At 41.1% G+C, this 13,094-nt stretch overlaps 1 protein-coding gene across 2 annotated transcripts in view; it reads left to right on the top strand.

The window, feature by feature from the left end:
• Nucleotides 1-9,885, top strand: part of LYN (LYN proto-oncogene, Src family tyrosine kinase) — a 90,738-nt gene extending 80,853 nt beyond the window's left edge. For both annotated transcript variants that reach the window (XM_054018430.1, XM_054018429.1), the window contains exon 13: nucleotides 8,990-9,885. In XM_054018430.1, the coding sequence (XP_053874405.1) occupies nucleotides 8,990-9,192 (203 nt within the window). In that variant the 3' untranslated portion in view covers nucleotides 9,193-9,885. The remainder of the gene's footprint in view (nucleotides 1-8,989) is intronic.
• Nucleotides 9,886-13,094: the final 3,209 nt, after the last annotated feature.

Raw genomic sequence — 13,094 nt, 5'->3', positions numbered from 1 at the left:
GGTTTCTAGATTCTGGTACACAGACAGGAGCAGGGAGAGGGGTTCAGACCATGCCCTGGAGAGGCAGAGACCCCAGATCCCAGGGCACACACAGGGGCAGGGAAAAGGTCTCAGACCACCCAGAAGGGCAAGCCCAGGAGGGGCCAGGGAGAGAGTGGCAGGACCCCTCAGGTCCTGGCACACACGAGGGGGGGCAGAGGGAGGCGCTAGGGGCCCCTCCAGATCCCAGCACACACAGCAGGGGAGAAGGTGAAGCTGACAGCCCACTTGCTCCTAATCCTCCCACTGCCACCTACCCCCTGTCCCAAATCCTAGTGTCCATCCCCACCCGGACTTTAGCCCCCAAGCCCCGCTCCCTCCCCTTGCCGCAGCCTTAAACCCCCCTACCTCATTCCACTCTACTCTTCCACCCTTTAATCTTTTCTCATCTCCCTGCACTCCTCACATCCCCAGCACTCTGCCACAAATGTATGTGTCATTTCTTTTTGAAAATAGTATGATCCACTTCTGAATTATCTGCTGTAGTCAGATTACATTTCCCAGAAGTTAAAAACAAAAAAACCAAGAACTATCACTTTGCAGAAGCAGATAGCAGCAGCATGCCTACAGATCTTCTTTGGACTTCTGCCAAGGGTACGGTCTGAAGTTACAGTGCTGGGATGTAGCTCAGGTTCTAGGGCCACCGGAGGTCTCCTCGCGCCATCAAGGTCATGTGAAAGTTGGCTGACTGGAAACCCTCTTGCCTGGTCTTTTTCTGCATGTGTACATTACAATCTGTTTGGCATGCGAGTGTTTGTTACATTCCATTCTAGAAAGCTAGACTCTTCCTTTAATAATGTTTTCAGTATTGCTTCCCCAAAGGGGCAGTGGGTGCCGTGCACTAGCTGAGATAAATTGTTGAGTGAGTGAGAGCAGCTGGGGGATGATCAGATCCATGGTTTGAGCCCCAGGTGTGTGCAAAAAAAAAAAAAAAAAAGAAAGAAAAAAGGGTAGAATCTGTGGACTTTATGAAATGTTTTTTTTCCCAAGAGGCTGTATCGAGGGAGCTCCTTGCTCAAATGACCCCACATTTGGACCATTTCCCTACCCCATACGTCCATGAGGCACAGCAAATTTCAAAACAATCCAAATAAACAAGCAGCATTTAGAACATTTAGAAAAAGTTGTCCTTTAAACAGGAAGAGGTTCTCAGCCTTAACTATAGCTGAACTGGCACTCCACAATGATACATAACATCTATTTCCCCTGGCTCAAGCATCATTTATCAACTCCCACAAGCATTCCAGGAAGTAGAATGCCATCATGTAAATACACATTGAGCTTCACCTTTGAGGTTCTGAAAAGTACACTTAAGAATCACCCATCTTTCTGAGGGAAAGTTGGAAGGTTTAACCACACTCCTATATACCCACCATCTGCACTTACTGGATGGTATAATTTTGAGGACAAAGAGTCCTAGAGGCCTTCCATCTTCCCTCTTAATATATCCCAGGGTAGTTGACGGCTGCATATACCCATTCAAGCGCAGGAGTTCCTAGAAATGCATTCTGCTAGGGCCTACAGCTCTGGCTGTTTAAACTCTGAAAACACTCAAAGCACCACTGTACAAGCAGTTTGGAGGTTTGCATCCCAGATTGCATAAAGCTTCAAAGGGCTAGAGCAGGGAGTTCAAGCCCTGCTGGGCTAGAATGGTGGGAGCAGGCCTGCCATCCCCAACTGGATTGGGGGGGCCAGACTTTCCAGTTGCTCCTCTAACGAGAAAGAGGGGAAGGGTGAGTCTCCATCAGATTAGAATAGGGGAAAGTGTATTGACCAGGTCACCTCCAGAAAAGGTAGAGTGAATGTAGGTATGTTCACTGCTCCTGAAAACTCTGATCCAGCAAACCACTTAAGCACGTCAGTACTTCTTGACTTCAATGGGACTACTCAAGTCAGTGGGACTGTTCACATGCTTAAAGTTAAACATGTTTAAATGCTCTGATAGGTAAGGGCCTGAATATGTGAATGGGTAGCAGGCCCAGCAGACACCCACTCAACATACTAGAGTGAGTTAATCAACCATTAGGTGCCACTTCCTCAAGAAAGTATCAGGTGGAAGTTGTGTGTGGTGGGAGGGTGTGTGGTATCCTCCCTAAAGCTGAGGTAGTCTGATATACATGCTTATCCTAACTGAATCCAAATGCTTAACATTTTGAGGGTCACCCAATTTACCTATCCGTGGGTATCTTGAAGTTTGCTATTAAGAATTATAATTGTGAAATGTAAAATGTGTGCCTGGGTTTGTGCAGAGATATTAAAAGAAAAACCTAGAACCTCACAAAAAACATTTGTTTTAAAGTTTTGCAACAAATCCTATTTCCATCTTTACTTCCATAAAAGCAGTGCCATGCTGCCATTTATGCTTTGTTCCAGGAAAATATGTGGAGTATATTGACAGTACAGTACAGTGTTCCACCTGTTTGATTTTAAACGAGTGAGAGAAAGGGTGTCCTTTGAGAAAAGTCTGGGCAATATCCTCCCCGAGGACTTTTTTTTTTTTTTTAAAAATACCTAATACCCAGTGCAGTCTGAGGCATCCCACCGGAAAAATAGTAATTCTCTGCAGAGTCCCACACTTAGTCCCATGCATTGCTACAGAGTAGGGACCGAGTGGCTAGGCAGCAGTTCTGCAGAAAAGGACCTAGAGGTTACAGTGGATGAGAAGCTGGATATGAGTCAGCAGTGTGCCCTTGTTGCCAAGAAGGCTAATGACATTTTGGGCTGTATAAGTAGGGGCATTGCCAGCAGATCGAAGGACGTGATCATTCCCCTCTATTCGGTATTGGTGAGGCCTCATCTGGAGTACTCTGTCCAGTTTTAGGCCCCACACTACAAGACAGATGTGGAAAAATTGGAAAGAGTCCAGCAGAGGGCAACAAAAATGATTAGGGGGCTGAAGCACATGACTCATGAGGAGAGGCTGAGGGAACTGGGATTATTTAGTCTGCAGAAGAGAAGAATGAGAGGGGATTTGATAGCTGCTTTCAACTACCTGAAAGGGGGTTCCAAAGAGGATGGATCTAGACTGTTCTCAGTGGTACCAGATGACACAACAAGGAGTAATGGTCTCAAGTTGCAGTGGGGGAGGTTGAGGTTGGATATTAGGAAAAATTTCTTCACTAGGAGGGTGATGAAGCACAGAATGGGTTACCTAGGGAGGTGGTAGAATCTCCTTCCTTAGAGGTTTTTAAGGTCAGGCTTGACAGAGCCCTGGCTGGGATGATTTAGTTGTGGATTAGGTCCTGCTTTGAGCAGGGGGCTGGACTAGATGACCTCCTGAGGTCCCTTCCAACCATGATATTCAATGAGCTACATAGATAAATTCATATACGTCAGGGATGAATTAACTGTATCCAGAGATTGGAAGGGGAACTCTAACCCTTACATCACTCTGTTGGCAGGTTTTAAGAGGCTTTCTCCAGCACGAGAGAGAGAGAGAGAGAGAGAGAGAGAGAGAGAAATATGTTTCATTTGAAGAATTTAAAATACAAAGTTAAAATCTCCTGCTTTATACTGAAAATGTAATACATGTAACCAAAATAACTGTGGGACTGGCAAACAGCTGTGAAAACACAGCTTAGCAAGTTAGATGGGTAAGAACGAGTCTGGGACATAGTTTTCTTCCTGGAGTGTTATGTCCTAACTTTGTCCTACCAATATTTAGTAGCCAGGCAAAATGAGTCCCTCTAAAGGAGAAATAATAAATAGTATAAAATAATAAATATATAGATAAATAAAAAATAATCAGCTCTAGTAAGAATACCTTACAACATTTTTTTACTAACAGTTGAAAACTAGCTAACTAAATCGAAGGTCTTATATGCAGTCAGCTTAAAGCTCTGTGAAATGGTTTGAATTATATTTGACAAGGGGTTAACACCAGCATGAAGGGAGTATAAACGTACAATTTGGCAGAAAACGTTTACAGTCAAGAAAACTAAGTTCAACGGCTGTTTTTCTTTCTGATAATCTTGAAGTGATTAGGGGGATTTCTAGTTACAGAAACTAGTTTGAAATATAAAATGCAAATATCTGATTTTGTAGGCAAACAATCTGAACCAGTTGTTGAGAAACTAATTTCCAGCTGATCATACAATATGTCAAATATTGGATACATTCAAACTCACATTGCAATGGCATCATCTGCTATTACATGTACCTCCTTTCAGATCTAGATTCTACCTCCACACCTGTGATCAGTTACTCCTAACAATACTGGATGTTAGTAAAATAAGAGGGCTCAACATAAGGAATTAGTTCTGCATCCTATCAAGTTTAATGGCTAACTTTTGTTAGCACTGCCTCAAACTCGTAAGTTAGCATCCCGTACAAGATCATGAACTGTGTAAGATGTGCATTCAGGCTGAATTTCAATTAAGTAATATATGGTTCTGGTGAAACTGTTCATTAAGAAATAGTCTACCCATAATAATGTCTTGGAAAATTAGAGAGACACTGCTACTCCTTTGTATCTTTAACTTGTACCAGAATCTATGACAACCAATCAAGCTGTATAGCTGGGAAATATTTATTCAGTATACACATTTGTATACATGCTCATCATGTTGTGTCTTGGCATGTGTTCTTAAAATGTGTCATTAATAAATGTTGCTTAAAAGAAAGAACTCCCCAGTATTCTCTTGAAAACTAGAAATCATTTTTACAGTTGGGATTTTCACAAAATTGGCTGAAGCACAAAATGGGCATATTTGCCCCCTGCGTTCAGAATGTAGCAGAAAGAACGGTAATGCTGCAGGGCTTGATCTGGCAAAATGCTGAACATTCTAGCCCTGATCAAGCAAAGCACTTAAGTACATGAACAGTCCCATTCAATGGCACTATTTACTGCTTAAAAATAGGAACATGCTTGCATGCTTTTTGGGATTGGAGCTAGCGTGCTTAACACCTGGCAGGATGAAGCCCCTGGTGAGCACCTGTTGTTCTTGTGCACTGACGCTCATCAGATAACATTATTAACTCTACAAAAATAAAGTCATTGTAATAGAGCATCGGAGCATTTTGTATGGCAGATAAATGTCTCATTGACTTGCTCTCTACTTTTATTTTCCATAAGTGCCTTGACCTTTGCTCTGCATTTGCGTAGCAGCAAGCGACTCTTGTCCTATGACGACATCCTGTTCCACTGATATTCTCAAAAGCTACTTTGATGCCAAAGCAAGTGCATTTGCACTGTTGTAACTGGGATCATTTCAAGGCTTTTCACCATATGGAAAATTGAATGCAAATATTAAACATGGGCCCAAATGAAGAGTTCTGATCCAGATCCAGATTTCATACCAGAGATCTATTTTTGTGCTGGGCTGAAACCAAAACCCTGGATCCAAACATCTCTGAAGTTTGGAAATGTTTGGAGCTGGATCTAAATTCTCTGACTCAGGCTAGTTTCCAGTGTTAATATTTAAGCAATTATATGCAGGGAATTAAAATATAAATGTTAAAAAATATAAGACCTCACCTTAAAGCACTGCAAGAGTGGACACCCATCACTGTTTCTTTTAAAAGGAAAAAAGCATTGGCTTATTCATCCAATAAGGTACTGTGGATGGCAGAACTTTCACAAATGTTATAATTGTCATTCATAGAGACATTTTGAATATATAAATGAAGTTGCCAATTCAGTTGTAAAGTGCCTGCACAGCTTCCACTATCTTGTTAGACACTACGTCCTGCTTTCCCAGTGTATGTTGGCTCACTTTATGGAGATAAATGGATTTACCTCCTTTCTGCCCCTTTGAGACTGTGGAGTCCATAACTGACACATGGAGAGAGCAGACCCTCTTCTCTGTGCATCCGCAGAGAACCAGGCATAATTTGGTTCTCCCTTAGCAAAGTAAAGCATTAAACTCCCCTCCATATTCTCATTTGAGCATATTTCCTTTGTTCTGTCCTGTTGCCCCCAGCAGCCTTGCTGCAGTACTCATCCTGTAGTTTAGAGACCAAACAAGTGCTTTCCTTTATTTCTAACACTACTGTCTGTAAATAAGCTGGCCAAATGTGCTGTTAAATACAATGTAACACTATCCCTTCCATCTAATGACTGTGTTAGTCTCGGAAATGTGCTTAGCTTTGTTCACCACTTCATTCACATCTGCCAGTTGACAGTATGGTTTACTGACGCACAGTTATCTTCTCCCCCGCTTGTTGAGCGAAAAAAGGAACTTTTTATTGGCCGCATTCTGATCGGCTACACCAGAATAACTCTTGGTTCTAATGCAATTACTTCAGAAATACACGGGTGATCTGAATCTGGCCCAGTAGATGTTATTCGCTAACTTTTGCGTGCACTTTGATGTTTCCTCTTTACTATTCAAGCTGCCTTTTCCTCTTGCATTTCAGAGGTGATGGTCTTCTAAGCTTATGCAGAATAGAAAATAAAGCATCTGATTCTTGCTCCCCTTTCTGGTAGGTTTGATGTGATAGGAAAAGCAGCTTCTGCACAGACTGCTGTGGGTATAAAGCACCTTGCAGTTCTTGTTAGTTCTTTGAAAGTCACTGTTCTATCATCCAGATTCCTTGTGCTACATCTGGCCACTCTCTCTTCTGTCGGACTAGTTTACAGCTCCTGGAAGCCTTCCTCAGGCGTCACAATTTTCACAAGAGGCTTTGGTTATTTTGTGCGTTTTAGGGAAAGAGGGGCAGCTGCAAGTTTGAGGGAAGATGGAAGCATTCCCTGAAAGCTCTTCTTCCTGCTTTTCTGGATTTATCCTGCTTCCCCCTTGCTTTGCTTCTGTCAAGGCTGTATAATGGTGAGAATGACAAAGACTGTTTGCCTCTGCTCCTCCAAATACAATTATTCTCTATCCTATGCTCTGAAACAAATGGTAGTGAGTATAATGTAATAGGTATATCTCCATATTATCTTATCTCAGAGACTGGAAGGGACTCTGAAAGGGCATAGAGTCCAGCCCCCTGCCTTCACTAGCAGGACCAAGTACTGATTTTTGCCCCAGATCCTTAAGTGGCCCCCTCAAGGATTGAACTCACAACCCTGGGTTTAGCAGGCCAATGCTCAAACAACTGAGCTATCCCTCCCAAGAATGAATGATCTTGTAGTTAAGATGCCAGACTGTCACTCAGATGATCTGGGTTCAATTCTCAGTTTTATCACAGATTGCTTGTATGTGACTTTGGCCAAAGCATTTAATCACACTCTGCTTCAATTCCCTTCTGCTGATACTACTACACAGTACCTTACTCTCAGCTGTTGTCTAGCAACTCTTCAGTAGTCACGGTTGCAGCAGGGTTTCTGTTCACAGCTGATTTTTCTAAGTACTCTAAAATCCCCATACATAGGCAGAGTGCCTTGAAACTTACTGTGCCACAGCAAAGGTAGGAGTAGAGTGTGTGGCACAAATTTGGGGGCATTTGCCCAAGGGGTTACCAACATACAGGTCTCCTCCCAACATAATGTGCCCACAGATTGAGTGCAAAGAGAGAGGGAACGAAGTATCTGGTACTAGGATGCCACTCTGAAAACCCATTAATAAAAAACTTGGCTGGTTTACCCAAGTTGAAGATGTCATTAGGATCCAAACCAGTGAGACCAAGTTTGTAGGGTTGAGCATTCAGTTCCGAAGGAGTACACAGATGAAATTACCATGGTGCTATTTGAGAGGCCCCATGGGTCTGGGTATACAGAAGAGAAAGGATGTAAAACAGAATAAAGAGGAAACAACTCCTCTGGGGAAACGTGTTATTACACAATCAAACATCTAGTCTGGTCATGAAGTATTAAGAAAGGCATCTGAGCTCAAGGATGGCCTCAGAATTGGTGTGTCAGTACTAGGTGAGGAGTAGGCACGATGGTTACTGAGGCTTCTGCCACTTTAAAAGGCTGTGCCAGTTTGTTCTTCAATGTTGCTTTAGATTTAACCAAAACCAGATTGTGCAGGGTGAGGGAATGTCTTGCAGGTTAGGGCTAAAGAGATGATTGAAGGTAGTGCTGAGACCAGACTGGTAAAGTGTCTCTTGGGTCCTGTGTAAGAGAAGCTCTGCACAGAGGGTGGTGTTGGTTCCATCAATGGGCCCATTGGAAGATCTCCCCCTTTAGGTGCAGGCAGTAAAGGTGTCTCAAAAACAGTAAATAAGATTACTGAGTGATCAAAACATGGGATTCTGACTCCAGTATTATCAATGGGTAAGAGGTGCACCTCTTGAAGGCCTTAGGGGTTTCAGGCTGGACATAATCCAGGTAACGTACTAAGGTCTCCTGGGACAATGGAAGGGCTGCTTACACTAAACTAGCCTAGGCTACTCTAAACTATTTACAAAGCTGAAAGCTAGGCTTGAGAAAATATAGTCCTGAGGACACAAAGGTTTATTCCATTCATTGTCTGCAATGATCATGAAGGAGCAATGGCCATGGAGTCATATCCCTTATGGAGAATAGCGTATCTCCCTCGTGAAAGAGAGCGCATGACACAGCTTTTCAAAGTAGTTACAGAGCCTGACATGTCACAGCTCACAAGTTGTGAATACAGAGAGGGCCTTGAGGAAAAACCCTCTATATCCTGGTTTTCCAGCAGTTGGATTTTTGGAATTTAACTTGTGTTCTGGAAAGGCATGAGGAACACAGAGCACTCTCTACAACCTTAACCCTACATTAAAGGGTTTTTGCATGTGAATTTATATTTAAGCTCTGTGAGGCAGAGACTGTCTTACTGTGTATATGCACAGCATCTAGTACAATGGGGACCCTGACCCCCAAGACAATACTGTAGTTCGAGTAAATTGCCAGGAGATCGCAAAATATTTCTCATTTACCGTGTCTCTTTGCTAGCTTTAATTAAAAAAGGTAAACAAAAACTTGCCATGTCCCCTTAGATTAATTAACTTGAGTTTTTGGGGTGTGGAATAGCAGCAAAAGAAGGGGCTCTAATCTGATCTTTAACACACAAATCTGCTTCTAAAATCATTTTTTTTGTTTTAGGTATGAGTAATGCTGATGTGATGGTTGCTCTTCAGCGTGGGTACCGCATGCCACGCATGGAAACCTGCCCAGCTGAGCTTTATGATATCATGAAAACATGCTGGAAAGATAAAGCAGAAGAGAGGCCAACATTTGATTATTTACAGAGTGTGCTAGATGATTTCTACACAGCAACAGAAGGGCAGTATCAACAGCAGCCATAGAACAAAGGAACACTTTGCCAGTTGGCATAGACCATTGTTCGGACAAAGTGAGCAGATATCATGTATTTGGATATCCTAACCGATTGTGGCTTCTGAAAATGGAGGCTGAAACTCCACAGGAAGAATCATTCTGCTTAGAAATAAACCATGTTTTTCTATGGTTAATTTAATTTGAATGATCACTCTGCTTGAGGTTAGAGTTCTCTTTAGATGTTATCTTTTTATTTGCCTAAATAAACATCCAAACAAGACAAGCTTTGAAAACAAAGACAGAGTGCAGTTGCACCAATACAGACTTACAAAGCATTTGAAGCTGCAGACAGAATTTGGGGAAATCTCTAAAGGATAGCTTGCCTTACAAGAAAATGTATGAAGTCTGAAGATAAATATGAACAATTTATGAATGGAAAAGTTAAAGAATTTCTGCTCCCAAATTAGCTTTTTGAAAGATAGCACATCATGAAAGTCGTGCTTTGTATTTTTATAGCCTCTGGTTATCTTACATCAGTATCTGGAGAACAGTATCTTGTTGCAAGATTCAAATATTTAGGATGTAATCATCCTCTTTAAGAAAGGGTTAAAAGGTAATTTTTACACTTAATTTAATTCTCTTTGGCATATATGCACAGCCCAAGCATTTACACTGTTAAGGTTTGAAAAAAGTGTCTTTTACAGGCACCAAGGTAAGAATAAGACCTGCAATATTTTGAAATTGCATTATTGTGCTTAATGTGTCAGAAAAAAAAAAAAGACAGCATATTGTCTTGCTCTGCATATAGAGCACCATGAATTTAAGCCTGGAACCACCTGCTCAAAATTCATTTTTTCCCCTGGGTTAAGTCAGTGGCAAATCTCCCCTATATTTTGAAGGGAGCAGGATCTGGCCATCAGTAGTTTGAAACACTGTGATCCATCTATTAACCATGAAAATGCTTTCTATAAGTATCTTAATAGGAATTTTAGAGTGATTCAGTAATTTATTCCTAACATTTTTTGCTGTTTCAATTAATTTAACTGAAAGACATTTTAAAGATTAGCCAAAATTCATGTTTTAAAATGCACCACACCTTATAAGCATATTGTAATCAGTGAAATTACATTGGAGTGTTAGCACCCTGGTTTTGCTTTTCAGTATGTAATTATTACTAATTCATAACCAACAGTTAAAAACCATGACTGATTTACTTGTTACATAGTTGGTGTTCTTAATGCATATTCTGTTTGGATCCAGGCATATTAACAAAACTGTATTTGAACTAATTCTCATCTTGATAATTCACTTCATGACTGAGTATTTTTTAGTTATCAAAAAGCATAACTAGTGCAATTACAATGTGACTGCCTGTTTCTGTCCTCCCTTACATAAAGTGGGACTGGGCTGTTCTTACAACCAAAACAATTTATGGTAAAGGGTACTTACGGAAGCTTTAAAAAGAGGCTAACTACTAGTGAGGCTTTAGTATACCTGCAGTCCAAACATAGTGATCAGTATAGACATTCATTGCTTTTCTTTTTTAGTAAAGCATAGCAGGTTTCTGAATGAAGGAAGGCAGTCAATGTGCAGATTAACCACCACAGACTGTGTAAATATTTTTACTGTATGGTGATTTTTTATTTTAATAAACAAACTCTTTAAATTTAAAACTTGTACCATTGTAGTTTGTCCTTCAAATTACAATAAATTGCCAATTTTATAGGCCAGGCTGACAGTTTTCTGTGTACAAGGAATGCAGGATCAGACCCTGTCAGTGTTCAGATGCTATACAAAACAAATAGTTCTTTTAGTTAACATCGCTTAAATGAATCTTGCCTCTTTTATACCCATTCATCTCAGAGGAGCAGTTCAGAAATCTCAAGACAGCCATTTCACCGCTGAATATTTTAGCAGAAATATTCATCTAAGTGGTTCTTATCCTACAATTCTGAACTACCCACCACAGTAGTAAATTCCAAAATATCTTCAAAATAGCTGCTAAAACCTCACTCTTCTGCAGTGCCAGCAGGCACCACCATTTACTGAGACATTTAGGAAAGCCTGAACATGTGCAAAATTTAAGTTAGCATTTGGAAATGTGAAGTCATCTTAGTTGCAGAAAAAGTCTAGGAGCCATACATTGGATCACATTATTATGTGCTTGCAGAGCTAGGCAGGTGTGCTGAACTGTACTCTGTTACTTGTTCAAAACATAGGTGAAAGATGGAAGCATGTTTGGTTTAACTTAAGCCATTTTATGTAATGTTTGGGGGGGGGGGGGGGAGGAGGAGGGGAGAAATGATACAGACTGAGCTTTGTCTAGCCTGAAATCTATTGACGGGGGTTTATCAAGATTCCTATTTATGTTACCAGATTACTGTAATAAACCAAAATATTTAAAATGAGAACTTCCATTTATTATCCTCATTTCTGATCTTGTCCTGAGTGCCCATGATGGACATAAGGTGATCTGTCTAGCTAGTCTGTTTAAGGACTGAGCTAGAGATTGATCCAGATGGCGTTCAATCTGCAAGAAGGCTGTTTCTTTGGAATTTGCCATGGTTGTGATGAGTTAATTTATAAACCAGTGGACACCTGTTTTGATAGGACAAATAACCCCGTTGGATATTGCTTTTTGGGAGAGTACCTGGTGCTTCTGAGATCAGAAAATCCCAATTCCTAGTGGTATTTACATATTTATATGAAGTCCCTGAGCACACATTGGTGTGAGAGTTTTAACAGACAAAGACTCACTTAACTAGTTAGGAGTATTTGATACTGACAAAGGAAAGCGGAAATTTCAAGACCAGGGCTTTGAATTACAGGAACATGATAGCGTTGCAATAGTAATGCTGCTCCATCTAGTGGTTCACAATGTTAGTGACAACCTCTAACTCAGGCCTGGTCTACACTTTAAAACGTAGGTCGACAATCACAGCGTTCAGGGGTGTGAAAAATCCACACCCCTGACCACCCTAGCTATGCCAACCTAGCCCCACTGTAGATGCAGCCACGTTGACAAAAGAATGCCTCTCCACCTAACTACTGCCACAAAGGAACGTAGAGTTCTTACAGCAATGAAAAATAAAAAAACCCTGTCACTGTAGGCTGCCTCTATAGTACAGGATTATGCCACTGTAGTCCCTGTAAATATGGCCTCAGTCAGGAGGTGGTTTTTTTGGTTTGTTTTTTTGAGGTGTATAAACTTCAAAACCTCTAATCTTTGTACTCCAAATATAGGCCGCTATTGTTTTGCAAGCCTAGGTTTCTCTGACCACAAGAATTCACCTAACTCTCCAACTATTCAGCTTCCCTTGCTTGAAACCCTGTTTCATGACTTAATTGTAATGTATTGCTTAATTCCTACATAATCCACCTGCTGCATAGTTTAGCAACTCAGATAATACTTTCCTAGTTAGGGGGTAAGGCTAAATCCCAAATCAACACTATTTACATCCACCACCATCCCCAGACACCAAAATATCACTTGGATCATTTCTAGTTTTCTGTGTGGCACTGCTTGAAAGCTGAGAACTTGCCAAAAACCCTCTTACATTTCTCATGGGTTCCTATACGTAGCTGTGTAATGCTGACAACAGAGCACAACAAAATCAGCCACCATTAAACCATGCAAAGGCAATTGCTCAACGCCTACAACCTTGTGACTGGCACATTTCTGAATTAAATGCATCTGATGAAGTGGGTATTCACCCACGAAAGCTTATGCTCCAATACGTCTGTTAGTCTATAAGGTGCCACAGGACTCTGTCGCTTATTTCTGAAGTAGTTATCCTATCATCTGGCTAAAATAACTCAACTCTTTCTGGTTATAATCACCAGGCAGTCCTAGCCCCACCACATTTCTAGACAAAGTTTTCTTTTAAGAAGAAGATGAGGTACTGGCCCTCTTGATCCTAAACTTTGATTT

Source organism: Malaclemys terrapin, chromosome 2 (genome assembly GCF_027887155.1).
Source record: "Malaclemys terrapin pileata isolate rMalTer1 chromosome 2, rMalTer1.hap1, whole genome shotgun sequence".
Taxonomy (NCBI): domain Eukaryota; kingdom Metazoa; phylum Chordata; order Testudines; family Emydidae; genus Malaclemys; species Malaclemys terrapin.
Note: the sequence above shows the minus strand (reverse complement) of the source record. Positions and strands in the feature narration are given on the sequence as shown.